The following is a 27448-nucleotide window of genomic DNA, read 5'->3' on the forward strand; positions in this document are numbered from 1 at the left end:
AATGGTCTCAACGGCTTTTTTTGTGTGGGCACACTAAAAAAATATAACAGTAAACACCGGCACATGTGGACCTGGCTTTTAAAGGTTGACCACAGCGCTGAAGAGCACCCTGTCCTCAAAGAATCTTATCCAGAAAAGCATGGCGTGAATCAAGCCAGCAAACGCAAAGCAACTCCTACAACTGAATGCTACGCACATGTCAATGTCACGAATAGCTGTAGCCATACACCATACATCATCAATTACCCTAAACATATAATAAACAAGAAACCAAACTAAAAGGCATCGGCCACGCACAGTAATCCATCAATTACCTTAAACGTAAAATAAGCTAGGTCCAAAAGTAAAAGGCATCAGTCTCTTGTAGAAAACAATGTGGCTACTATTCATCAAATATTTCATGGGAACATTACAAAAACAAAATGTTGCACTGGGATTTCAAAAGCATTTTAAAAAGAAACACCTAAACGTTAGCCCCAAACTAAAACATATCAAAATTTACAACCTAGTCTGACTACGAAATTCAGCAGCCTTTCCATAACATTTATAAACTCTAAGGAGTGCCAAAGCGCCATCACTACTCTTCATCGGTTAACTCCTCTTCCACTTCTTTTACAGCAGTTTCCTTATCAGATCCAGCTTCATCCTGCACCAAAATCAACCTAGTTAGAACAAAAGAGCAACAACAATGAACAAATAACATGAAATATATGATCACAGAATGAATGTAAAAGAAAAACATACTTCTTCAACTTCACCGGCTTTATAGCTTTCCATAGCCTTCTCATATTCTGCCTTGAGTTCAGCAACCTTATCCAAATAAGGCTTCTTATCCTGAAATATCAAGGCATGTCGAGAACATTACTTAGCATCAAACAAGTAAAGAAACACAGAAACACTACACAACATTTTTACTTACTTCCTCACTCATTGACCTCCACTTCTCGCCAGCCTCCTTCCCAACCTATAATTTCCCAACAAACAAGACAACCAATAAATGTCAACTACAATTCACTTGGTTAAAGCAAAGAAGGAATTAAGCATATTTAATATACCCTTTTAACATCCTTTGAATCAGGATTAGCTTCCTTAAACGTTTTCCTAAACTCATCCCTGCAACAGATAATTACATTAATCACACGCACAGGCAAACCAACCACGGAATCGTAGCACAGCCACATACAAACAAAATATTCCTTACAAAAAGACAAAGAAGGCCGTGGGAGGACGCTTAGGCTTGTTAGGATCCTTGACCTTCTTTCCCTTCTCTACCTTAGCCTTTTTTGCCTTTGGCTCTTTAGATTTCGGTTTCTTCCTACACAATTTCAAGAATCAAATGTCAATAAGAGCAATCCAAACACTTAAGCACAAATCACAGAAAAAGAAGGAATCAGAGAAATTACCTCTCTTGCTTCTTAGCGTCGGCAGCCTGGTCCACAACTTGCGCATCTGAATAACCAAACAACAACAAAATTAATATGAAGTCACTGAAAAACAAAACAACTAAGACAAAAATAAAAAATAAAACTCGTACCAAGGTTCATTTTGATTTTAGCCTCAAGGCTGCAATTGTGCATGTCGATAAGCGCCACTGGCACATTCTTCTTGCAATCGCCGCTGCAAAGAAACAAAAAGAATACACTCTCACATCAACAAACAAAAATAACAAAGCTGGAAGTAGAAGATGCTCTACAATTTCATCGCGTCGTAAACAAAAGGAATAAACAATATCGCAAAATAAAGTCCAAAAACCTAAAAGGATAATATTAAGAACAACGTAATCAATTTAGACGAACGAATTAAAAGAAGTTACAAGGAGTAACGAACCATCGCGAAAAAGCACTGCCATCTTTAGCGCGAACAAGAACGGAAGCAGAGCGAGAATCAACCGCGTCCACTCTCTTCCTCGTCTGAGATGCCATTGCTAATCGCAGTTCCCTTCTGCAACTTCACACTTCACTTGATTCGAAGAAAGAACACAAAGGGCTCCAATTCGCAATTTGCAATATATAGTATGAAATCAAAGGAGGGAAAACTGAATAGCCACGCTTTTCGTTTTAGCGCCAATAACCGCGCTTTTCCTTTTCATTTCATTTTTTCCTTCTTTTCACTCTCGCGCGATCCATTTTCGGCCCACTCATCGTTTTTGTTAAAGTGGACCCTTGCAACAATTTTTGTCAAGTTTCCGTTATTGGGCCATTCTCCGGGCCCTGGCTAATTTGTCAAGTTTTTTTTTATTTAAAAAGGGTAGTTTCTACTTCTACTTCCATAAAATTGTCTCAGCACTTTATTTAAAAAAAAATCATTTTTGTAAATTTTAATTGTAAAAGTCTGAAAGTTATTATCTTTTAGAAAAACGAATTTCAAATTACGTAATGAAGTTAAAAATGACTTCTAGTTGTATAAACGAAAAACTGAATAACTTTCTAACTGTTATTCAAAATTATTTCTTCTGGTCATTTTTTACTCTCAGATTTCAGAAAGGGTAGAAACGGAATATCATTTGTATGAAGCGCATGGAAAATTTATGGAGGTGCAAGAAGCCCATCTTTTGATCTAAGCCTCCTCGAATTTGATATATAAAATAACAAACATTATTGAGAATTACACGGACTAAGGGCGGTGAGTTATATACATAATTAAATTTAATTGTTATTACAAAGCAATAATATTTTCTCGTTTTTCAAGAGTCATTTTATTTAAAAAATAATTATTGTTTAAGACTTTGGTTACAAGTTCCATCCATCAAATTTATTTAATTTACAAATAAATTGAATTTGAAAACACCTACGATTTATTAAAAAACAAATACTAATTACGATAGCACAAAACAAAAAAAATTGTTTACATGTTATAAGTTATAAACATTATTACATTAATAAATTAAATTTACAATAACATTGTTTACAACAACATTAATAACAAGAGGAGTAAAAGTAAAATCGTTTTTCTTTGCAATAAACCCCTTATAAGATTTTCAAATAAAGCTCTTTATTACTCACATTGAGAATTTTATCGTGGAAAAACCATGTTGAAAAAAAAATCACAAAACGAAAGAACGTTGCGTTGTGCAGAAGCTGGTGCTGTCTACTGCACTGCATAACTCTGATATCTGATATCTGATATCAGAGAGTGATCGTGACTCTGATATCACAAGGCATAATCGTTTATAAGAAGATTATGAGCATAAAAAACTAATGAAAAGATAAAGGAAGTAACACTGAAGTTCTTCCCATTTGATACACACAACAGATATGCATGAAGCAAAAATTACACGTAGAAGCCAAAAGGAAAAAGTGAAGTGAGTTTTAACTTGCAGATCTTCATCGTCGCATATTGTGATGGGGAAGGTGTTGGGTGGGACAAAAGAAGAGAAAACTGCCATCGTCAAAGTTGAGAGAGTAACTAAGAGGGTCGTAGTTAAAGTTGTTCTTGGTGGAACAACCCTTCTTCTTCTTCTTCATTTGCCTCTTCATATATGCTCTCACCCTCCATAACCAACTCCTTCTCCTGCACTTCACAGCCACCACCCCAGATTCAGATTCAAATTCAAAACAACAACTACACATCATAACCATCTCCACTTCAGCAGACCAGACAGACAAACAAAAGGAGATGAGAACAAGTTAACACTCCTTGGTATTATATATGCAGAAAGATGAATCTTTTGTGTATCTATGTTTCGTGAATGGCTTGGAGGAGAAGTTTGAAGGGTGGCTTTTTCCTGTTTCCTAGGAACTGATGTGGCAGTTGTTGTGTTCTGTGAGAGAGAAAAAGTAGGGTCATTACTCTTAACCGGGTAAACCAGTGTGGTAAGAAAGAGATAGACTGACACATTTATACTTTCTCTTATTCCAATAATAATTACAGTTATAATATACACTATAACTGCATTTCTTTTAAATAACCGTTGGCATGTAACATGTTTCAACTTTTTTGTCATATGTTACTTTTGTTTGTGTTGGATTCACAGAAGGTGGAAGTTGTAGAACGAACATGATAATATTAGTGTTCTGATTCAACTGATAATATTAGAGTCAATATATAATATAATAGAATGAAAAAAAAGGAAAAAAATATTTAAGTTGTATTTAAACACCTAAAATTACGCTGAGAATATTGATATCGTTTTCCAAAATATATGATGGATGGATGTATATTTGACTTTTGATGGATGGATGATTGGATATAAATTATTACTGGACGGTATCATTACCGGAAGTTTGGGTTCTTTCTACGAATATAGGGTAATTTTACGTCGAAATTAGTAATGTAATTTTTTTTTCTTCAAATTACAAGTATAGGCCACGTTATTGAAATATTTTGTATTGATCTTTAATAATACTTTAAAATTCGTTTAAAATTGACATAACTTTAATTAATGTTAACAATGTATGATTTGATTTCTTTTTCTCCATCCAAATCAGAGTCGTGCCATTTTAGAATATTTTATAATATAGATATTATTTGTAATTGGGTTATTCTACTTCTTACTTTGCCTGTGGTGGGTATTGAATTTGGTATTATGTAAGCATATCAATAATCTTCGTTTTATATAGGATAAAATTGGACTTCATAAATTTAATTCATATTATAATGACATGTTTTTCACTATTTATTAAATGAATTTTTAATAAATTGAATTCCTATTATAATGACATCAAATTTACTATTTATTAAATTAAAAAATAAGTTTTATTAATTTTGTTTTACTTTTATCTCTTTATTCATCAAATAAGATCAATGAATTTAAAATAAATAATCACAAAAAAAAAAACATTTTCGTTTTGTTTTACAATAAACATAAAAAACATCATAATAAAGTCATATTAAATTTATGAAATTTTACACAGCTTTTATGCAAGATTAATAATTAGTCTTATCAAATTGACACGATTTTCATAAATATATATATATATATATATATATATATATATATATATATATATATATATATTAATACAAATTTTTTCACAAAAAATTAACAATACTACACGACTTTCATATAAAATCAATGACTTTCATATAATCTCAATTTAGATTTTTTTGTTGCCTCTTAATTTGAGTTAAGGACTTTAATCTTAAACACATTAAATTATTATTTAAACGTAACTCGTAAATAGAACGCGAGTGACTATGTGAACTTTTATAACTTGAATCACATTATCTTTAAGAGTTTTGGATAGAATATGTCATTTTTGTTTTAATAGCAATGTGGTTTAAAACATTTTTCGTCCAAATGTTAAAGAATCTAAAAAATGATTTGTATTTCATTTTAATTTACCGCTTAAGTAATATCAACCTATACAAGTCCTCTCACTTAAGTAAGTTTTGTGAAATATCTTTATATTTTGTTGTATAAGTTACACAAGAAATTTTTTATATATCTATTTGTTTGTTTGCAAATTAAATTTGAATGATTATGATATATATATATATATATATATATATATATATATATATAGATATATATATATATATATATGATGTAATTTTAATTAAAATTATACATTTTAAATGGTATGTTAATTATTTTTGTGATCATGTGAATTAATTATGAAATCTCACGTTTAACAAAAGTTCTTTTGTTTCAACGATTATTTAAATATTTTATATTAAAATATTAAATTATGAAAAGTAAAAAAAAAACATAATATTTTAAACATACAAACTAATGTTGAAAAAACTAATTCTTAATTATGTGATTGTCTTAATTATCAACTTTTTGAACTGAGCCATATGCTAATAATTAATACATGTTATTATTATCTATTTTATGTCCATTTGTGATTGAGTTTCTTATAAAACGATAATGTATGAAAGTAATATCAAACAAAATTGTTTACATCGATATTGATATTTATTTTCAATATAACATAAAACAATAAAATCAATGTAACTTATATACAACATAAAATCAACACAAATTCATAATAAAGAAAAGTTGAAATTATAATGCACTTGTTAAAAGCATGAAATGCATGATCTCTCGTGTATATATATACATGTGTGTATGTGAGAGAGATAGACCATTGCTATGGAAATGCAGTTTCTCATTTTCCCTCAGATTTTACTTAAGTGAAGTCAAACCATCTTCAACCCTAGTATCCGTGAATGCTCAGCTGTTGCGTTCTTCCCTTTTTTATCCAAAGATCATTTGTTTTTCACACATTCCTCAGCTCAAAAGGCAACCCTCATTTACTCTCTCGCAGTTTTATATTTTTAAGTTTTCTTTTTTCCCAATGGTCGAGGTTTTGGTGGTTTTGCACGCTTTGAACTTTGATTCCAATATTCCCTGTGCAATGTGGTTGGTCTGGTCTGGATGTTTATTTCCTATGGTCTTCTTTTACAATTGTTCTGTTGCTGTGGTTTGAAACATGGATTTCTTAAGTAGTGGAAATACATGAACTTCGTCTTTTTAATGTGAGAAAGTAGTTCTTTTTTATTTTGTATACAGAATGGCAGTGTGTATGTTAGTGACAATTTTCCTTTAGTTTCTATTTATTATGGATTTCATTATTGTTGTATTTTTGTTAGAATTTATTAATGATAGGGTGGAACACTAGTAGATAAAAGGAAGAAAAATGATTTGGTTTTGGTTTTACTCAAATTTATGTTATTTATCTGGAGGAATTTTTTTAGGTATTTCAGTGATTGTTTGAATTTGAACTCTACTTGTGTATTTAATTGGTAGTTGGTTTAAAAGATCTTTTAAGGAGGATGAAAGGATGAGATGAAATGAAGGTAACATACAACTTGGACCAAAGAGTTGCGTAGGTCTATGAATTTGCAAAAGTTTTTTCAGTCACTTTTAGTAATCCCTTCACTTAAAGGATGTAACCATGTGCTTATCTATAGTGGTCAATTGATGGAGTGGTTTCTAACAGTAGCCATAATGGCTGCATTAGTGGCCACAAAAGTGTCTTTTCGCACTGTGTTGTGGCTCTATCATGATATATCATGACTCCAGAATTCTGTTTATACGCCTTGAACTTTGTTTGGATATTTTTTGGGGAAGTATTCTACATAACTTACCTCTTTTCTTATTCTATTCCTTCCTACTTTTTGGGAACAATATTCTTCCACCATCTTTGGTGCTTGGAAAGGCCATAACTCCACACTTTGCAATTTCTAGTGAATCTTCATATCATTCTGGAATGGGTGATGAAAGGTCTGCTGAAAATGACGAGAGACTTATTTATGAGGCAGCATTACAGGTATTACATGCTGTTAATTGTTGTGTTTGTATATTTAATTCCTTAAATTCTTAAAGTTCTATGAAGAAGATATTCCCTGTGTTAAGTGTGAGCGGAAATAATCTAGTTGACATATTTTATCTTGTAAATTTAATGAAATTTTTTTACTTGAGTTTGAAGCTGTGTTTAGGACTTATATGTGATGGGTTGTTAAAGTTGACTGGTTGGGAAATTGGTGGGATCCACTATTTCTCACCTATTTCTACCCATCTTTCTTTCTCTCTCCTAATCTCTTTCTATTTTTCTTCAAACCAACACCTTTAATGCTCACTTTATTTCTCATCTATTTGCACTCTACCTGCTTATTTCTATCTTACCTCTTTCTCTCAGCTCTACCAAACATACTCTAAATGAAGTAACACCCCATAACGATAGTTAGTGCATGGAAACGTCAATAAGTTCTAAAGTAAAACAGTTAAGCCAAATATTGAGTTTCACTTGGTTTAGTGTCTAATCTTATGCTCTATTGATGTTTGTCCAGCATCAATGCGATAGCTGCTTCAAATTTTATTTTTCAGTGCTCGCATCTGTATGTTATACTCATAGGAAATTGTCAATTGTGAATTTGGTTATCACAGGATATCAGTCAACCTAAAACAGAATATGACTTACCTGCTGGTGTATTGTCTGTCTCTCTTATGAGACATCAGGTATCCTAGATTGTCTATTCAATTTCTTTTATTATTTCTGCTCTTGGCCATTTGTTTCTGAGTACTTTATATTTCAGAAAATTGCATTGGCTTGGATGCTTAAAAGGGAAACCAAGAGTTTGCATTGCTTGGGGGGATTTTTGGCTGATGATCAGGTCAATGTTTGGTGATAATTTTTTTAAGCTACAGCTCTTTAGCTTTAATTCTGATTATTGTTACCTGAATACGAAAACCTTGTCCAAGCAGGGTCTTGGAAAGACTGTATCAATGATTTCCCTCATTCTGGCATTGAGGTCATTACAATCAAAATCAAAAACAGATCATGTGTGCAACCATAAAACTGAAGCTTTGAATTTGGATGACGATGATGTCAACGGTCGAACTCTGGATGTTGTAGAGATTCGCCGTCATCTTCTATTGATCTAGAGGTTGATGACAGTGATTCAGAGGGTCGGGTTGCAAAACACGCAAGAAAGGATTCAAAGTCCACAACTGAAGGACCGATAAAGGCTATAGTTTTTTCCCAGTGGACTAGCATGTTGGATTTAGTTGAGACATCATTGTGTAAATTTGGTATACTGTACAGGAAACTTGATGGTAGGATGACTCTGGGTGCAAGGGACAAAGCTGTTAGGGATTTCAATACTGAACCTGAGGTTTGGCCCTTCCCAACATTGTTATAGCTGTAACTTTTATATGCGAATCAATAAATGGCACAAATCAATGAGAAACTATTGTTAGTAGACTAAGTGGTATAAAATTTAAGCCTCTTAATAATGGCTATATCAATAATGTTGTTGCAATCTTAATCGGTATATTTTGCTTCTACTTGGACTTCAATTATCTACTGTGTTTTAAGTGTCTCAATTGCCTGATTAATTGAAATATGTTTCAGATAACTGTTATGCTGATGTCACTTAAGGCAGGAAACCTTGGATTGAATATGGTTGCTGCTTGTCATGTTATTCTTTTGGATCCGTGGTGGAATCCAACAACTGAAGATCAAGCTATTGATCGAGCCCATAGAATTGGACAAACTCGTCCGGTTACTGTGACAAGGATTACTATTGAAAATACGGTTGAAGATCGGATACTGTCTCTTCAGGTACAATATCCGCCAGTTTAATTTTCTTGTATGTGCCAAAATGAATTCATACATGGTGGCCAATTCGGATTTCGGTGAGCAGGAGTGAGGCTTAACAGCCAATCGACTTTACAAGTTCTTAATTGTTTTCGCTTTCACCTTTAACCATTCCTTTTAAATATTGCTCACTCTTGTAAATCATTAAGCAAAATTGGGCTTGCAAAATTAACAGAAGTTCTATTATGGTTCAAGGAGAAGAGTCAAAATTAGCACATGAAGTGATATTTTTTTAAAAAGGTTATTTATTTAGTAGGGTTTGATATATATGGGAGGGGGGAGTTTGTGTGATTGAGATGAAGATAGATTGCATCTGTCAAATAAATTCTCATTATGTTCTTGTGTTGTACCATTTGACAGGAGGAAAAGAGAAGAATGGTTGCATCTGCTTTTGGGGAAGACCATGCTAGTGGGTCTGGAACTCGCCTTACAGTGGATGATCTGAAATATCTCTTCATGGTCTAGACTCAAGACCTCTTTTGCTTCTTCTTCTCATATGATGGATGGATAATTTGAAGTTTTGTTTTGTTTTGGGAGATTTGGCATGGAGTTGGAATGGTTGTTCTGAAGGAGGGGTATGACTTTTTTGGTAGGAGAGGCTTGGTTGATCCAAGTGGTAATATGATCTGTTTTGAGTCCACAAGGGCAATTTTGTCCTCCATGCTTTTATATTGCTGAAGGCTGTCTGTAAATATTCTTATCTAATTGTAATATGGTTTATGATAATATGGCCTTGTGCAACAGCCCTTCCTTTTGTGGCAGTGTATAGTTTTCTTGCCAGATTTTGAATTACTGATCATACTGTGGCCCCCTCCCCGGCATTTATACCAAGTTTTACCGCAAGCTTATGTTTATGCTAAAACATTTTAATACAAATTATATTTGAATGATTATGTATTATATATATTTATGATGTGATTTTAATTAAAATTGTACATTTAAAATGGTATGTAATTATTTTTGTGATCATTTGAATTAATTATGAAATTTTACGTTTAACAAAAGTTATTTTGTTTCAACGATTATTTAAATATTTTATATTAAAATATTAAATTATGAAAAGTTAAAAAAAAAACATAATATTTTAAACATACAAACTAATGTTGAAAAAACTAATTGTTAATTATGTGATTGTCTTAATTATCAACTTTTTTGATCTGAGTCATATGCTAATAATTAATGCATATTATTTATTGTCTATTTTATGTCCATTTGTGATTGACTTCATTATAAATAGATAATGTTGTGACAGTAGTATCAAACAAAATTGTTTAAAAATTTGGTTTCTCATTTTTTTTATATCGTTTTTTGTCATATTTTAAAAATTACATCGATATTAATATTTGAATTTTTTTTCAATATAATACAACACAATAAAATCAATGTAACTTAAATGCAACATAAAATCAACACAAATTCATAAAAAGGAAAAGTTGGAATTATAATGCATTTGTTAAAAGCATGAAAAGTTAACATAAATTATCTGTCATATTATATATTTTCTTATATCACTTTACCTTTTATTATGACAGGGAGATATTCACTTTGTATTTGGCACATAAACCCTAAAACTAAATATTCAAAATCCTGATTTTTCACGGAGAATATAAGTTTTGATAACTGATTTGTTATACACATTTACTGAACAATTATATATATTTTTAGTAAATACTTATATCTTTATTATAATTTTATCTTTATTATTTTAGTGAATACGTGAATCTTTATAATTTTAATAAAGATAAAATTATAAAATTATATATATATATATATATATACACACACGTGTGTGTGTGGATGTGTTGTACTTTTGTTAACAGATATATAATGTATTTTTATCACGGTTGATAGAAATAAATGTTTAAATAAAAATTTATTTAATAATTTTTCGGTTTAATCATAAATTAATATATATTAATTAGCGATTAAGTAAACCACTACGACTTACAAATGAGATTTTGAAAGTAAAGGTGAAAGTTGTAACACACATATACTATGAAAGAAGGAAAGAAATAAAACTTGAACTTAGTAGGATTGGGGCACAAGTCTGAGATCATTGCTATGGAAGTGCAGTTTCTCATTCCGTGTTTCTCTCAGATTTTGCGTAAGTGAACTCAAACCATATTCAACTTATGTCGTTTTTATACTCTCTTACTATCGGTTACTGCGTTTAGGTGCAAAGATAGGGAGAACCCTAGAATCTGTGAATGCTCAGCTGCTGCGTTCGATCATTTATTTTTCACACATTCCTCATCTCAAAAGGCAACCCTCAATTACTCTCTCGCAATTTATATTTTTAACTTTTCTTTTTCCCCCAATGGTCGAGGTTTTGGTGGTTTTGCACGCTTTGAATCTTGTTCCGCTATTCCCTGTGCAATGTGGTTGATCTGCTTTGGATGTTTATTTCCGTTGGTCTTCTTTTACAATTGTTACTGTCGTTTGGAACGTGGATTTCTTAAACAGTGGAAATACATGAACTTTGTCTTTTTAACGTGAGAAAGTAGTGCTGTTTGGTTTTTTATACAAAATGGCAGTGTGTATGTTAGTGGCAATTTTCTTTTAGTTTCGATTTATTATGGATTTCATTGTCGTTGCACTTTTGTTAGAATTGATTAATGATAGGGTGGAAGACTGATAGATAAAAAGAAGAGAAATGATTTGATTTTGGTATTACTCAATTTTACGTTATTTACCAGGAGGGAAATCTTTTTAGGTATTTCAGTGATTGTTTGAATTTGAACTCTACTTATGTATTTAATTGTTAGTTGGTTTGGAAGATCTTAAGGAGGATGAAAGGATGATATGAAATGAAGGTAACGTACAATTTGGACCAAAGAGTTGCGTAGGTTTATGAATTTGCAAAAGTTCTTTTAATCATCTCTAGTAATCCCTTCACTTAAAGGATGTAACCATGTGCTTATCCTTATTGATACTTCTTAGTTCATTTCATACTACATTTGCAGTGGAGCTGTTAATACTTTATTGGGGGCATTTTTTACTCATTCAATCTAAGTAATAATACTGTTTTACTATTTTACGATATCTTTTATCTTCTGTGAATAATCATTTTTATCTGTAAGAGAGTTTTTTTGGTGGAACTCATTTGCTTCAACACTTATTCCATAGGTTACCCTTATAATATAATAATACTTATGTCGTGTTATATTTTCTTTTTCTTACCCGTTCCCCTGTATTGGTTTGATTTACATGTAAAAGGAATAATGAGATTATTACCACATTTCTATAATATCTTAATTGCATTTGTTTATTGTAAAAAAGTAGAAATTACATAGAACTCAAGGTTTACCCTTGTGTGGGTTGCTACAATATAAATGCTTGTGGGCAGTTGAGTATTTGATTTAATATCAAAGGAGTATAGAACAGTTGAGTATCTGAGTGAAGGTGTTTTCATTTTGGGAAGGCTTATCTATAGCAGTCAATTGATGGAGTGGTTTCTAACAGTAGCCATAATGGCTGCATTAGTGGCCACAAAAGTGTCTTTTCACATTGTGTTCTGGCTCTATTATGATATATATTGACTCCATAATTCCGTTTATACGCCCTGAACTTTGTTTGGGTATTTTTGGGGGAAGTATTCTACATAACTTACCTCTTTTCTGATTCTATTCCTTCCCATCTTTTAGGATTACTTTTATACTGAGTTATTTCTTTCTTCCTTTAGATTTGCAGTTCACGTTTTTGTATTTTTTCTGTCTAATTTGTCATGTTCTTTTTTGTTTTAATTTTACCACCATTTTCCTTATTTTATTTTTTACTTCATTAGTGTGTTCTTATTGCTCCTGCGTTGATTGTGATTGTTTGCAAACTGTGACTTATTTATCTCGAGTCTCTTTAATTTTACTTTCATTTTTCTAGTATTTATATGTTCATGGAGTAGTACACATTTGTTTTTGTATTATATTCAGTGTGCTTCCTGTTATAGTGATTTTAGAGAGTTATTTACCTACACACCGCAATCTGGTATTGTCATGTGGAGTTCGATACTCATGATACTTTATGGCTACAGGTTGGCACAACTTTTTATGGTTCTGTTTGTAGATTCTAGGACGGCTGAGGGAACATATATCGTTATTTCAATTTCATGGGTGAGTCTATATATATTAGTTCGTCAGATGACGATGAGTTGGAGGAGATAGATGTTCAAAAGAGAACTCTTCCGCAATGGGCAACAACTTTTGAAAGGAGTTCAGGTGCGTGATCTTTAGTAAAGGTCCCGTTTGATATATATATATATATATATATATATATATATATATATATATGTATGTATGTATATATATATATATATATGTATGTATATATATATATATATAATTTGTAAATTAGTTATCATCATACCTGCAATATTATGTGCAGACTATGGTAGGCGGAATAATTCTTCAAGAGGGTCAAATAGTTCAAACCTAAGTTCTTCTAGTGTTTATAATCATTCACAAATCAAACCTCATACACTACCTGGGTCCAGTACCAATGCACTGAACAACAGAATTGCACGAAGAGATGAACCTTCCTACCATGCTCAGAATGGAAACACAAGTCAGCAACAAACAGTTAATTCCCGAATTTCAAACTCTGATGGTGTAGATCATGAGAAAATGTCATCTCAGCAAGCTTTCAAGAGGACCCTTCCTTCAACTCTTCAGCCTTCTGTAACAAGGGCTCTTCCTTCTCCTTTATTTGTGTCAGACATCAGATCAAGCAACTTAAAAGATAACCCAGGCAGTAGTCATCTTCATGATGCATATAAGAATCATCGCCAGGGAGTAGGGCCTAGCATGTCCGGTGACAGGGGCTACATTCGTGACAGTTTTATCAGGGGCCATGACGAAGGTCATTTATTGTATCAAAATAGTGGGAACAGGATTCTTCCACCATCTTTGGTGCTTGGAAAGGCCATAACTCCACACTTTGCAATTTCTAGTGAATCTGCATATCTTTCTGGAATAGGTGATGAAAGGTCTGCTGAAAATGACGAGAGACTTATTTATGAGGCAGCATTACAGGTATTACATGCATTTCATTGTTGTGTTTGTATATTTAACTACTTAAATTCTTTAAGTTGTATGAAGAAGATATTCCCTCAGTTAAGTGTGAGCGGAAATCATGTACTTGACATATTTTATCTTGTAAGTTTAATGAAAAATATTTACTTGAGTTTGAAGATGTGTTTAGGACTTATATGTGATGGATTGTTAAAGTTGACTGGTTGGGAAATTGTTGGGATCCACTGTTTTTCACCTGTTTCTACCCATCTCTCTTTCCCTCTCCTAATCTCTTTCTGTTTTTCTTCAAATAAACAGCTCTAATGCTCACTTCCTTTCTCATCTATTTGCACTCAACCTGCTTATTTCTATCTTACCTATTTCTCTCAGCTCTTTCAAATATACTCTAAATGAAGTAACACCCCACAACAATAGTTAGTGCATGGAAACATACAATTAGTTCTAAAGTAAAACAGTTAAGCCAAATGTTGAGTTTCACTTGGTTTAGTGTTTAATCTTATGCTCTATTGATGTTTATCCTGCATGATTTGTGGAAGCTGCTTCAAATTTTCTTTTTCAGTGCTCGCATCAGTATGTGTTATATTCACAGAGAATCATTATTGTCAATTGTGAATTTGGTTATCACAGGATATCAGTCAACCTAAAACAGAATATGACTTACCTGCTGGTGTATTGTCTGTCTCTCTTCTGAGACATCAGGTATCCTGGATTGTCTATTCAATTTCTTTTATTATTTCTGCTCATGGCCAATTGTTTGAGTACTTTATATTTCAGAAAATTGCATTGGCTTGGATGCTTCAAAGGGAAACCAAGAGTTTGCATTGCTTGGGGGGGATTTTGGCTGATGACCAGGTCAATGTTTGGTGATAATTTTTTTAAGCTACCTCTTTGCCTTTAATTCTGATTATTGTTATCTGAATACCAAAACCTTGTTCAAGCAGGGTCTTGGAAAGACAGTATCAATGATTTCCCTCATTCTGGCATTGAGGTCATTACAAACAAAATCGAAAACAGATGATGTGCACAATCATAAAACTGAAGCTTTGAATTTGGATGACGATGATGACAACGGTGGTATAGATGTGGAAAAACATAAAAATAGTGTGGAAGCTGTTGATTTGTTTCCTAATAGAGAACCTAGCTGTTCAACACAGGCACCTGTTAGAAAAAGGCCGGCTGCTGGTACCCTAGTTGTCTGCCCTGCCAGTGTTATGCGACAGTGGGCCAGGGAACTTGATGAAAAAGTCGGAGATGAAAAACTTTCTGTTTTAATTTATCATGGGGGAAATAGGACTAAGGATCATGTAGAACTTGCAAAATTTGATGTGGTTCTAACAACATACTCTATTGTGAATAATGAAGTGCCTAAGCAACCATTAGTTGAGGATGATGATATTGAGGACAAAAATGGGGAAAGGTTTGGGTTATCCTCTGAGTTTACTGTTAAAAAAAGGAAAAAAACAATTAACGGAAGTAAGAAGGGTAAAAAAGGTAGAAAAGGAATTGACAGTTCGAGGGAATATGGTTCTGGCCCTCTTGCAAAAGTAGGGTGGTTTCGGGTTATTCTAGACGAGGCTCAAACAATAAAAAATCATAGAACTCAGGTGGCTAGAGCTTGTTGCAGCCTTAGAGCCAAAAGAAGGTGGTGCTTATCTGGAACGCCTATTCAAAATACTATTGATGATTTGTATAGCTATTTTAGATTCTTGAAGTATGATCCTTATGCTGCATATAAATCATTCTACAACACCATAAAGGTTCCCATAGCCCGAAATACCATTCAAGGTTACAAGAAACTTCAAGCAGTTTTAAAGGCCATAATGCTACGTCGTACAAAAGGTGAATTTACTATATTTTTATTTGTCATGCACCAATTGATGATAGATTGTACATGATTACCTTTTTCTGGGTGGTATGGGTATTCTGTCTCCTTGCTAAATTCTCATTGATCTGTGCTTAGTCTAGTTGTTATTTTGATAATGTTAAGTCTAAGCAGGTAGCATTTCGGGTTTGGTTTCTCATGTTCACCTGATAAGGGAACTACTTAATCCTGCATCAAACATGTCTTGTTTGGAAAATGTCCATAAACACCACTATGAGAGATGGGCAAACTGGTTATAATACCATTTCATTAGATGTCAAGAAAGGTAGCAACTTTGTTGTTGTGTTGCAAGCCCTTCTATAGCATATTAAAACACGGTCTTTCGTAAAATCTTTTTTTCTCTTAACTTGCTCCACTTTAAGGGAGTTTACTTGGCTTATAGTGGGTAGTTTTAGGATGACTGCCAATGCAGGACCAAACAGGGATTTAATCGACGACCATAACATAATAACAGATCTGCTAGTAGGATATTTTTCCTTCATCGCTGCTGGATTAGTGAATTTAATTTATTTATCGTGAAAGTATAGTCTGTGCATAATATTACATTGTCAGTCTGTTTACTTTTTCTTGGAAAGATTTTTAGATGTTTTTATATGTTGGAATTATTCCTTTTATTTAGGGAACTCATCCCTAATCTCTATTACCATTTCCACTGTGTAGAATGCAATGGCTTATTTTTTTCTTTATATTTGACTATAAATATAATTTTATTTGTTTAAGGGTGTGTACTGAACATATTAGCCATCTAGGTTTTCATTTGTGTATTTGAGGTGAGTTTCCCTTTGATTTATAGTCAAATATGGTATGAGTTCTGTTCTATACCATCAATTTATTGCATTTTTCTAGGAACTTTGCTTGATGGGAAGCCAATAATCAATTTGCCTCCTAAAACAATTGAGCTCAGTAGTGTGGATTTCTCCGTTGAGGAACGAGCCTTCTATACTAAGTTGGAATCAGACTCACGCACTCAATTTAAGGTTAGTTCTTCAAATTGGTTTATATTAATACCAAGACACTTTTTAATTATAGTTTTTTTGTTTCTTTTAAGTGCAACATCTAGAAATGTTCTTTTTCTAATGACATTTCAAATTTAGTGATTAGAAACTCATTTTGATAGTGATAGAAGTGATTGTCTATTTGGAGGCACAAGGATAGAAACTTCACTAATATTAGCAGCCTTTTAAGAAAATATTCAACCTATTAATTTTGTTGAAATGATAGGGTTTTTGGTAAGGAATGAAGACAAAAGATTAAGACTGCTCGCTTATCTATAACTAAATTAAATCTGTGTATCGAGAGTAGTTCTATGTTAGGATTTAAGCACAACAGGAGAGCCCAAACCAAAAGATCAGGGCATTAGGTGGGAGAACCTCTAGGTTTATGTAACACATCAGGTAACTAACCTACTCAATGTGGGACTCTAAACATTGTCATCCACTTTTAAGAGTGGATTTTCATGACGACTTCACTCTATGAAATGGTGGTAGCTATTCTCTCTTTGCAGTGACTTCCCTCATTTTTCACTCTATGAGATGTAAGGAGCTAATCCTACATAATCAGAAATATTTAAATTATATATGTAGTATTAGCAACACTTTTATTATTTTCGTATCACATCTTTATTATTATTATTATTATTAGAGGATCAAATCTACTCTGTTCATTGTATTGTTTGTTTCCTCGATATAAATAAGACAGTTGTGCTGTCTCAGAAACGTACGTTCTCATTTCGATTTCTCTTCCCTATAGTTTAACATGATATCAAATCCTTTTCAAAACCATGTTAGCCCAGTAGACCGACTTTCTTCAGGGATTTTTGTTTTTGCGAACCTTTCTCTCCTATGTTCACTTCTATTGTCCTCCTCTCCTTAGTATTTTTTGGTCTGGTCGACTGATGGTGTCAGGAGGATTTTTGGGAACCTTTTTCCCAGTTTTGCTCTCATTATTTCGATGTGGCAATGTCAAGTGCAGAAGCAAAATACAGGGCAGTGACATTAGTCACTTGTGAGCTCATATGGCTAAAAGAACTCCTCAAACAACTTAAATTTGAAGATTCCCAAACGCACCTTGTATATGAAAACCTGGCTGCATTACACGTTGCATCTAATTTTTCTTTCATGAGAGAACCAAATATATTGAGGTGGATTGTCATTGGATTAGAGAAAAACTAGAGACCGGAGACATCACCAGATTTGTCAACTATAATGAACAATTGGTTGACATGTTCACCAAATCTTACCAAGGGTCGAGTATATTTGGAGCAAGCTACATATGATCTATATGCTCCCACTTGAGGGTTAGTGTTATAATTATAAAATCAAGAATATCTAGATTAGATATGTATCATTAGGAACATTTTAATTTATTTCATATCATATATTTGTTATTAGAGGATATCAACTCTTTATTTTTTTCTCTCAATATAAATATGGCACTTTGTGCTGTCTTAGAAACACGTTTCATCTCAATGTTTCCCTCTTCCGTGGAGTTTAACAAAATTGATAACAGATTATTACTTATAGATATTCTTAAATAACATTAAGATATTCCAGTACAATTGGTATTTTGGGTGTATGTATGTGTGTGTGTATGTATGTATGTGGGTGTGTGTGTATTCTCGAAATTCTAACAAACTAATAGAACAAATCAAGTCCATCACACATTCTATTTAGAAACTAGAACATGAAACAAATACCTTATATATCACACATCACATAACTGTTCGATCATATGGTTTAGAGCACTCAGGTATAGGATATTTCTGATGGTAAAATTTTAAATTAATGTTTCTGTTGAGTCTTTTGATGACTAGTTCTGAAGTGCATATGGTTTTATGCTATCAATATAATTTCATTGATGATTTTCTTAAATCTTGCATGATTACTAAATTGTTTCTTCCATAAACATACAGAAGCTTCAATTTTGAACTTATTAAAAGCCTGATAAGTGCAATTCTGTCAGATTCCCACCTTGTTGCATGGGTGAATCAGTTATGGGTTGTCATATACTTAATATATAAGAAGTGCTGGGGTGGTGGAGTTTTTAAATTTCCCATCTCACTCTCTGTATCTAATTTATTAAAGTCTAGCATACACTTTTGTGAATTATAGGATTTTTTTGTTCATTTGATCTTTTTATATCTGAAGTATTGTGGACCTGACTTTAAGAGCTCATTCTTTGCAGGCATATGCTGCTGCTGGGACAGTGAACCAAAACTATGCTAATATTCTTTTAATGCTCTTACGTCTTCGACAGGCTTGTGATCACCCACGTCTTGTTAAAGATTTTGATTCTGATCCTGTTGGGAAGGATTCTGTTGAAATGGCAAAAACTCTTCCAAGGGAATTGCTGATTAATCTGTTTACTTGTTTGGACGCAACAGTTACTATCTGTCATGTTTGCAATGTGAGTTAAATTCAGATGCTATATTTTTTGGTACTCTAGATCCTTTTGGTTGTCTTATATAAGTTATGGTGTTTTCTTCCTATATTGTACAATCTTTTTAACATTTGGAAGTGGACTTCATGGTTTGAAAAGTAATGAACGGACTTATAACTGCAATTTGTATGGATATTCTTTTAGGAGTATGATGTATTTACACTCCGCATGGACGTTGTTTGTTTACTAAATTTGGTTAAGTTGAACACCTGTGTTCTATTTAAGTAATGTGAATTTAGTTATGATGAGTTTAACAATAAGTTGTTGGTTTTTCAAAAATAGACATGTTTATTATCCCAAAATAATAAGAAATAGTTTTAGGGGAATGCTTTTCTATTTAACGAGGTTTTAGTAGTGTAGGAAAATTCCACAACGGCCTATTGCGTCTCAATGCATTTCACACCTAATTGTTTTTAGTTTAATCTTAAGTTTATTGTTGTTATCCGTGTCTTAATATAATCTTTTCACGGAACTGATATTTTTGTTGATAAAAGAAAAGTTTATTGAGATGAAGAGATAGTATAATAAAGGACATTATCCTCTTTTTAATGGTACTATATTTTATTGATTGATTGTTGTATCTATGTGCATTTATCATAATTGCTTAATTGAATTTTGTTGGTAGTAGCGAATTATTAGGATAAAAATACCTTGAATATTTCCATATTGATTAGGATAAAAAGTCTCTAGAATATTCTTATTCATTTAAGCTTATTTGTGTTTCCTTAGTTTAAGTTTGATTGTTACAAATAAAGGTGATGAAATGTAATTTGTGCCAAACGTGTTTCCCTCTCTGAATTGGAATATCATAGAACTTTGAATGGGTTGTGTGGATTGAACTAAATCATTAGCACAAAAATTTGAGGATATGAAAAATAGATGCCACCCTACATGCTGAAACCGTGAGGTAAAATCTTTAAATTCCTACATGAATATGACCCAATTAGCCTACAAAGCGTAGGGGAAAGAAAAATTACCTCGTCTTTGTAAAGTATTTTAATTGTAAGGGGAGAAGAAACTTGAAGAATTGTCATGTTTAAAGATGAAATCTCCGAGACAAGACTGGTCATGACATCAGAAAAGGGGGTCCTTAAGAGATCAAACACTGGAGCGAAGTCCTCTGCAAAAAGTACTACATTACTCTTACCACAATCCAGTACAACATGATATGGGATAACAAATAGCAGACACTTTCATTGGTGGACTACATCAGTATAGATTCTAGGGTCTCGTAAGTTCCGACTTCAGGAGAGTAATGTAAATAATAGATTGTTAGGATAAAAATATCATCATCTCCATATTGATTAGGAAAAAATATCTTAAAAATGTTTATTCGTTTCAGCATATTTGTATTATTTTTTCAGATAGTTTAATAATTTCAAATAGAGGTGATGAGAATGTAATTTGTGTGATTGTTATCAATAACATAATTCTTTATTTCCCTGCGAACTTCAAGTGATTTTTAGATTTTGATTTCTCATTTAATCTGTTATAATGGGTGGTAAGTAGTTATTTGATGTCAATAATGGCTCTGGCTGACATGTACTATATTTCAACAGGATCCCCCTCATGGCCCTGTTATTACAATGTGCGGCCATGTCTTCTGTTATGAATGTGTACAGGAATATTTGTCTGGTGATGATAATACGTGCCCTGCTGTAAATTGTAAAGAAACAATCGGTGATGATCTTGTTTACTCCAAAGTTACTTTGAAGAGTTGTATCTCTGATGATGGTGGCACTTCTAGTTCATCAAATTCACATCTTAGTGATTATTCGCTAGTGCAGCGGGATGATTACATTTCATCTAAAATCAAAGCTGTTCTTGAGGTTTTGCAGTCAAATTGTCACATGAAAATATCTAATTCTGACTTACGGAACTCTGGATGTTGTAGAGATTCGCCGTCATCTTCTATTGATCTAGAGTTTGATGACAGTGATTCAGAGGCTAGGGTTGCAAAACACACAAGAAAGTATTCAGAGTCCTCAACTGAAGGACCGATAAAGGCTATAGTTTTTTCCCAGTGGACTAGCATGTTGGATTTAGTTGAGACATCATTGTGTCAATTTGGTATACTGTACAGGAGACTTGATGGTAGGATGACTCTGGGTGCAAGGGACAAAGCTGTTAGGGATTTCAATACTGAACCTGAGGTTTGGCCCTTCCCGACGTTGTTATAGCTGTAACTTTTATATGCGAATCAATAAATGGCACAAAGCAATGAGAAACTATTCTTAGTAGACTAAGTGATATAAAATTTAAGCCTCTTGATGGCTATATCAATAATGTCGTTGCAATTTTAATCGGTATATTTTGCTTCTACCTGGACTTCAATTATCTACTGTGTTTTAAGTGTCTCAATTGCCTGATTAATTGAAATACGTTTCAGATAACTGTTATGCTGATGTCACTAAAGGCAGGAAACCTTGGATTGAATATGGTTGCTGCTTGTCATGTTATTCTTTTGGATCTGTGGTGGAATCCAACAACTGAAGATCAAGCTATTGATCGAGCCCATAGAATTGGACAAACTCGTCCTGTTACCGTGACAAGGATTACTATAAAAGATACCGTTGAAGATCGGATACTGTCTCTTCAGGTACAATATCCGCCAGTTTAATTTTCTTGTATGTGCCAAAATGAGTTCATACATGGTGGCCATTTCGGATTTAGGTGAACAGGAGTGAGTGAGGCTTAACAGCCAATCGGACTTTACAAGTTCTTAATTGTTTTCTCTTTCACCTTTAACCTCTCCTTTTTAATATTGCTTACTCTTGTAATTCATTAAACAAAATTGGACTTGCAAAATTAACAGAAGTTCTATTATGGTTAAAGGAGAAAAGTCAAAATTAGCACATGAAGTGATATTTTTTTAAAAAGGTTATTTATTTAGTAGGCTTTGATATATATGAGAGGGGGGAGTTTGTGTGATTGAGATGAAGATAGACTGCATCTGTCAAATAAATTCTCATTATGTTCTTGTGTTGTACCATTTGGCAGGAGAATAAGAGAGAAATGGTTGCATCTGCTTTTGGGGAAGACCATGCTGGTAGGTCTGGAACTCGCCTTACAGTGGATGATCTGAAATATCTCTTCATGGTCTAGACTCAAGACCTCTCCTTGCTTCTTCTTCTCATATGATGGATGGATAATTTGAAGTTTTGTTTTGTTTTGGGAGATTTGGCATGGAGTTGGAATGGTTGTTCTGAAGGAGGGGTATGACTTTTTTTGGTAGGAGAGTCTTGGTTGATCCAAGTTGTAATATGATCTGTTTTGAGCCCACAAGGGCAATTTTGTCCTCCATGCTTTTATATAGCTGAAGGCTGTATGTAAATATTCTTATCAAATTATAATATGGTTTATGAAAATATGACCTTGTGCAGAGCTCTTCCTTTTGTTGCAGTGTACAGTTTTCTTGCTAGCTACTGTGGGTCTAGCTGTACCCTCCATGCTGGGGCCCCCTCTCCGGTGTAGATTGACCAACTCGATGTGGGCTCTTATTTTAGAACAAATTCAAAAGTTTAAGTGCGTATCCTTACTGTTTGCAATTTTGAATTTTTATTAAACACCGTTAGTCTATAATTGAAAATAACTTTACTATTCATTGATTGTGCAGAAATTTTATAGAAGTAATTTTGTTTGATTATTGCTTTGTAGAATTTGATTTTGCTTCGAAATTTTGGTTTGATTAAAAGTAATAAAAAGTAGCTTTTGCATCTGTAGGTGCACTTATATGAAGTTTTACCGCAAGCTTGTGTTTAAGCTAAAACATTTTAATACAAGTATGTAGATACATAAATATACCTTCATTCGACGTAGAGGTTTTTTCTTTCTTTCAATCTTTCTCTTTTTGGTGTATATTAGGTATTGATAAATATTTTGAATGTCCATAGATTATTTTCATTTTAATATTCACTTTTGCCAGTCTTTACTAATATGAAGACACAACGGTATTTTGTATACTTGAATGACTATCGAAATTCCTAACGAATTATTTTTTTCTTTTGAAATTTGTCAGTATTCCTCTGATTAGATCTAACGAAAGTAGAATGTATGTGAAATGCACTGATTATTTGTTTTTGTGTTGAACATAGAAAAAAATGAACTGAAGGTAGTATCTTTGATTTGTAAAGAAGCGTTAAAAAAACTCTCTTTGCTACAAGCAAAATGATTCATTACGAATGCAACGCGTTCATTGAGCTAACTGGATTTGTGATCGTATTAATGTCAATGCCATATCATAAATTAGAGCAAATTCAATTTTTATTGTTATCAAAAGGTCTAATGCTGAGACATAACAGCATTGACGTAACAACGAGGGTATAAAATCTAAAGATTTTTTGAAGGGTTTTTTATGTGACTGTAGAGATGCAAAGTATATCCTATATGATCTTATTTTCTAATCAAAGGGTACATTAATTGATTCCTTTCCTTTCACCATTTTTCACCAACAGGTTCCCACTTTATGGTGGGCCTATAAAGTGCTTACAAAGCCGAAGGACTGGACACGAAAAATATCATTTTCACTGCTAAAATTATCAAACACATTCATGCATTGACGTGAATGGAACATGTAAGGCTGAATTTGGTGCTAATAATGAACCACATTAGGGAATAAAAAGAAATGGAGAAGGGTGATTTATGTTAATCTTAGATCCTTGAAAAGAGAAAAAGCAAAGCAGAAATGGCTTGGCTTTGCAAAAGTGAGTGGTGAAATGCACTCGAAACAGAGGTCCCAACAAAAGGCAGAGCAGAGAGTCCCTATTGATGGTTTTCACATGCCCATAATGGTGGTGGCTCCCCTTCTTCCCTCATCATTCAATTGCACTACCAGCTTTCACACTGGGGAATCTCTATATGTGAAAGAAAGAAAGAAAAAAGAAAAAAAGAAAAAGATGTCAGAGCAATGTCCACCCATCAGTAGTAGTGAAGCTAAATCATTTCCCACCTTCAAATTCATTAAAAGTGTTCTCTTGGATCCTCCTCAATATCCACTCCACACCATAAACATTACCCATATCAACTTTTCTATCATTCTTTTGACTGCTCTCTCAGTTACTCTACCAATCTTTGACCACCCATTCATCACAATTTTCCACTTACTTTTAGCATCTCAAAATCAAAACCCAAGCACCTTAATAATAATAATAATATTATTATCTATTATAATTAATGAGCACATGCACTAAAACTAGCAAAATTCATATGGTTGTTGATATACATGGGTATTATTACTTAACAGACATTGGGTCCGAATCCGACAAACCCATTAGCTCCATCAACAGAAATCTGAATGCCCTCTTGCTGAATGTTGCCAATGATGGAAAGGGCAGAAGAAGAAGGAGCAAAGGCAAAACAAAAGGTTCCCACATCATCCACTGGGATCAGAAAGTTCCTAGCTGGCAGGGTCAAAATAGGCCCACCCGAAAAGTAAAACGAAACGGTCGGAACCCGAACCGATACAAACCCAAACAGGTCATAACACGTGTCAAAAATCGACGCTCCGGAAGCCCGTGGAAGGTTGGTGGTTTGGGCTATAAACCCATCGCGGAAAGCCTCGTAAGCCGCCGTTGGCAGCCGCGTCACAGCGGTGCCGGTGTCCATAACGACTCCGCCATCACCCATTTCGGATAATTTGAAAACATCTTCGGGTATGGGAATCCGTAGCCCCCCAACTCCCAGACCCAAAAGCCCAACATAGTAAAAACTTGGGGCCCGCGGGTTGTGGATCAGGGGAACCCACGCTGCTCCCACGGGCATTGCTTCGCGTCCGAATTCGAGTAATCCGGGGGATTGGGTTCCCCTGCTAACTAAACAATAACTAAAGGCCTCGCCAGTTTGCCCACCGAGCTGGCCCACGAAGGACATGGGCCCACCTCCGAGGCCCAGAAGCCCAGCGGCGCCAACGAACATTCCCTGGTTGCGGTGCCCGCACCCGATTGCGACGTTTCGGATCAAGGTTCGTCCGAAGGTGATTGTTTCAAGCGCGAGTGTTCCTTTAGTGTAGGACCCGTCTCCGTAGGAGACTTCGTACCGGCAGCGTCCCTCGTGGCAGCCGGCGTTGTCCACGTGGCTGCACACGGTGGACTCGCAGGAGACGCCGGCGTAGGAGGAGGAATCGGCTGGGTTGAAAACCGGGTCGGATTGGTGGTAGCATTGGGTGCAGGGTTCGCATTGGACCCATATAATGTCGCTGCCTGAGTCTATGACCACGTATTGGTTCCGAGGCGGGCTTCCAACTCCGATTCTGACAAAGTACTCCCCGCTTCCCTGTTCCATACCCGAGACCACATCCGACCCGAATGCCTCCGAGTCCAAGGTGGGTTTTCCGGAGGCCAGGCGGCGGAGGAGGGCGGCGACCCTTCTGGAGTCTCGCTTTATTCGGGCGTTGAACCGGGTCTGGTGGTCGTGGGAAGTGTTAAAGGTGGGAACTTTGTCTCTGTGGACTAGTTTTAGTTTCCCTTTTGTTGATGATGAATCAATGACAGTGTTGGGTGTTTGGTGGTGGTTGGACGGTTGTTTTGGGGTTGGGGTTGGAATGAGTTTGGTCTGTGCGAGGGTTTGTTTTACGTCGAGTTGTTGGAAATGAGGGTATGATAGGTTGTGAGAAGAGGAGGTGCTTAGAAGGAACGAGAGCAGAAGCAGAACTGTGAACATGGTGCTGTGTTATTGATGTTTTAGTTGTTGGTGTGATACGAATGCGTGTGTGTGTTGTGTTGTGTGCAGAGCGAGGAGGAATTTATTTGGTTGGGTTTTTGGTGTGTAGAGGGAAAAGGGGTTTACTGTGGAAATAATTGTATGTAGAAGAAGTTTCTGTTTTTGTAGTTTAGTGTTTGGAATGATTTATACGAGTTTTAGAGGTGAGTGGAAAGTTGTATGCATCTTTGAGAATGGTGCATTGAGGAAGGAGTGGAGCGATGTGGTGGTGAGTTACAGCAAGATGGAAAGGTAGTTGGTGGTGGTGGTGATGGCACATAGTATTTTTGTTAAGGGATTTATTTGATAGTGTAAAACATCGTATTATCTGTTGATTTTGTATTGATTATGCATTTTTGTCTTTACCTGCTACTGCAATTGTGTGTACTAGAAGTGCTCAATGGCCAAATGACCAACCGATAGTGTGCTCGTTTAGTGAGTTTTTTACTTTTATTGGAATGTTGTCTTTCATTTTTACTGATGATGTTATTGTTGTCACTTTATTAGTACTAAAATTAACTTGTGGGGAGGAGTGACATGGTTTTGAAGAAAAGGATGGCAAAAGGGGTGACCAGACGTGTTTGTCTGTGACACTTTTTTTGGGTCACGCCAACATGATCTGTTTAATAGGAAGAGAAAGAAGGATTGGTATCACTGTTGTGTGGGGAAGAAAGTGATGATGGAAGGACATTGACATTTGGTAAAGCTGCAACTAATTTCCTGGTTACACCAGAAAAATTAGCAATGAATAGTAGGTACACTCTAACAAATTTGTCTATGTATATTGCACAGAAATATTATCTAGCAATTAAGCCTTCAAGTTAACAACATCTCATGAAATGGAAATCAGGTATCTCAAATGATACTGTGCTATTCAATCTATTGGCAGAAGGGAAAACAGAGTTACACGTTATACTGTACGGCTAGACCTATATAGTTAGGAAAGAACCACTGAAAATGAGTTGCATACGTTTAAATTTATGAAATTCAGATAAAAAGTGGAAGACTTCTAATTTCTTTTAAAAGATAATACTGTTATTCAAGTATCCATTTTATAATGGTAGCCTTTTTAATGGAAAACTTTCAATGGGCTCTTTGGACACAATCAATAAAGTAAAAGAACACGAACAACTTACTAATAAAATAATACATTTTTTTTCTAATAATTATCTCATTATTTACTTTATTATTTTGCAACACTTAATACTCTCAGATTGTGATCAAGTATATCCCAGATATAATAATTAATTATATTAAATGTCCTGTGTAGACTAATGTGATATCCTTACAAATATATCTCAAATACAATAATAAATTCTAAAGATGTTAATTCAAATTAGGATTTGTAAACAAAATTGATA

General features: G+C 34.1%; 4 protein-coding genes across 7 annotated transcripts; 2 read left to right on the plus strand and 2 right to left on the minus strand.

The window, feature by feature from the left end:
- Positions 1 to 361: 361 nt before the first annotated feature.
- On the minus strand, positions 362 to 1990 carry LOC108325433 (high mobility group B protein 7). Its single transcript, XM_017558509.2, has 8 exons — positions 1828 to 1990; positions 1535 to 1617; positions 1404 to 1449; positions 1202 to 1315; positions 1056 to 1113; positions 920 to 964; positions 745 to 834; positions 362 to 646 (listed from the first exon to the last, which is right to left on the minus strand). The coding sequence occupies exons 1-8, from the start codon at positions 1920 to 1922 to the stop codon at positions 578 to 580; spliced, it is 600 nt and encodes a 199-aa protein (XP_017413998.1). The 5' UTR covers positions 1923 to 1990; the 3' UTR covers positions 362 to 577.
- Positions 1991 to 7114: 5124 nt separating this feature from the next.
- On the plus strand, positions 7115 to 9904 carry LOC108325721 (helicase-like transcription factor CHR28). The gene is made up of 6 exons (XM_052874742.1): positions 7115 to 7217; positions 7835 to 7906; positions 7984 to 8061; positions 8153 to 8562; positions 8802 to 9011; positions 9408 to 9904. Exons 1-4 carry the CDS (start codon positions 7158 to 7160, stop codon positions 8330 to 8332), a joined length of 390 nt encoding a protein of 129 aa, XP_052730702.1. The 5' UTR covers positions 7115 to 7157; the 3' UTR covers positions 8333 to 8562; positions 8802 to 9011; positions 9408 to 9904.
- A 1119-nt stretch (positions 9905 to 11023) lies between these two features.
- Positions 11024 to 22773, plus strand: LOC108326381 (helicase-like transcription factor CHR28). 4 transcript variants are annotated; one of them, XM_052874739.1, is made up of 12 exons: positions 11024 to 11151; positions 11222 to 11309; positions 13075 to 13258; positions 13425 to 14071; positions 14699 to 14770; positions 14846 to 14923; positions 15013 to 15910; positions 16800 to 16930; positions 19137 to 19358; positions 20951 to 21544; positions 21781 to 21990; positions 22392 to 22773. In XM_052874739.1, exons 3-12 carry the CDS (start codon positions 13150 to 13152, stop codon positions 22494 to 22496), a joined length of 3066 nt encoding a protein of 1021 aa, XP_052730699.1. In that variant the 5' UTR covers positions 11024 to 11151; positions 11222 to 11309; positions 13075 to 13149; the 3' UTR covers positions 22497 to 22773. The 4 variants fall into 4 exon arrangements, with proteins under 4 accessions (XP_052730699.1, XP_052730700.1, XP_017415352.1 ...); XM_052874740.1 differs by having other exon boundaries at positions 11230 to 11309; XM_017559863.2 differs by lacking the exon at positions 11222 to 11309.
- Positions 22774 to 23760: 987 nt separating this feature from the next.
- LOC108324265 (protein ASPARTIC PROTEASE IN GUARD CELL 2) lies at positions 23761 to 26215 on the minus strand. Its single transcript, XM_017557169.2, has 2 exons — positions 24340 to 26215; positions 23761 to 24244 (listed from the first exon to the last, which is right to left on the minus strand). Exon 1 carries the CDS (start codon positions 26046 to 26048, stop codon positions 24627 to 24629), a length of 1422 nt encoding a protein of 473 aa, XP_017412658.1. The 5' UTR covers positions 26049 to 26215; the 3' UTR covers positions 23761 to 24244; positions 24340 to 24626.
- Between the last annotated feature and the right edge of the window lie 1233 nt (positions 26216 to 27448).

The sequence above is a fragment of the Vigna angularis genome, chromosome 3 (assembly GCF_016808095.1).
Source record: "Vigna angularis cultivar LongXiaoDou No.4 chromosome 3, ASM1680809v1, whole genome shotgun sequence".
Classification (NCBI taxonomy): domain Eukaryota; kingdom Viridiplantae; phylum Streptophyta; class Magnoliopsida; order Fabales; family Fabaceae; genus Vigna; species Vigna angularis.

Excerpts from the sequence above, each read along its gene's own strand:
- LOC108325433 (XM_017558509.2), bottom strand. The coding sequence starts at position 1,922 with ATGGCATCTCAGACGAGGAAGAGAGTGGACGCGGTTGATTCTCGCTCT. Across the intron at positions 1,450-1,534 it reads TAAAATCAAAATGAACCTTG|ATGCGCAAGTTGTGGACCAG; the intron begins GTACGAGTTTTA and ends TTGGTTATTCAG. Across the intron at positions 1,316-1,403 it reads GACGCTAAGAAGCAAGAGAG|GAAGAAACCGAAATCTAAAG; the intron begins GTAATTTCTCTG and ends GAAATTGTGTAG.
- LOC108325721 (XM_052874742.1), top strand. The coding sequence starts at position 7,158 with ATGGGTGATGAAAGGTCTGCTGAAAATGACGAGAGACTTATTTATGAG. Across the intron at positions 7,218-7,834 it reads TTTATGAGGCAGCATTACAG|GATATCAGTCAACCTAAAAC; the intron begins GTATTACATGCT and ends TGGTTATCACAG. Across the intron at positions 8,062-8,152 it reads GATTTTTGGCTGATGATCAG|GGTCTTGGAAAGACTGTATC; the intron begins GTCAATGTTTGG and ends TTGTCCAAGCAG.
- LOC108326381 (XM_052874739.1), top strand. The coding sequence starts at position 13,150 with ATGGGTGAGTCTATATATATTAGTTCGTCAGATGACGATGAGTTGGAG. Across the intron at positions 14,072-14,698 it reads TTTATGAGGCAGCATTACAG|GATATCAGTCAACCTAAAAC; the intron begins GTATTACATGCA and ends TGGTTATCACAG. Across the intron at positions 19,359-20,950 it reads CTATCTGTCATGTTTGCAAT|GATCCCCCTCATGGCCCTGT; the intron begins GTGAGTTAAATT and ends ATATTTCAACAG.
- LOC108324265 (XM_017557169.2), bottom strand. The coding sequence starts at position 26,048 with ATGTTCACAGTTCTGCTTCTGCTCTCGTTCCTTCTAAGCACCTCCTCT.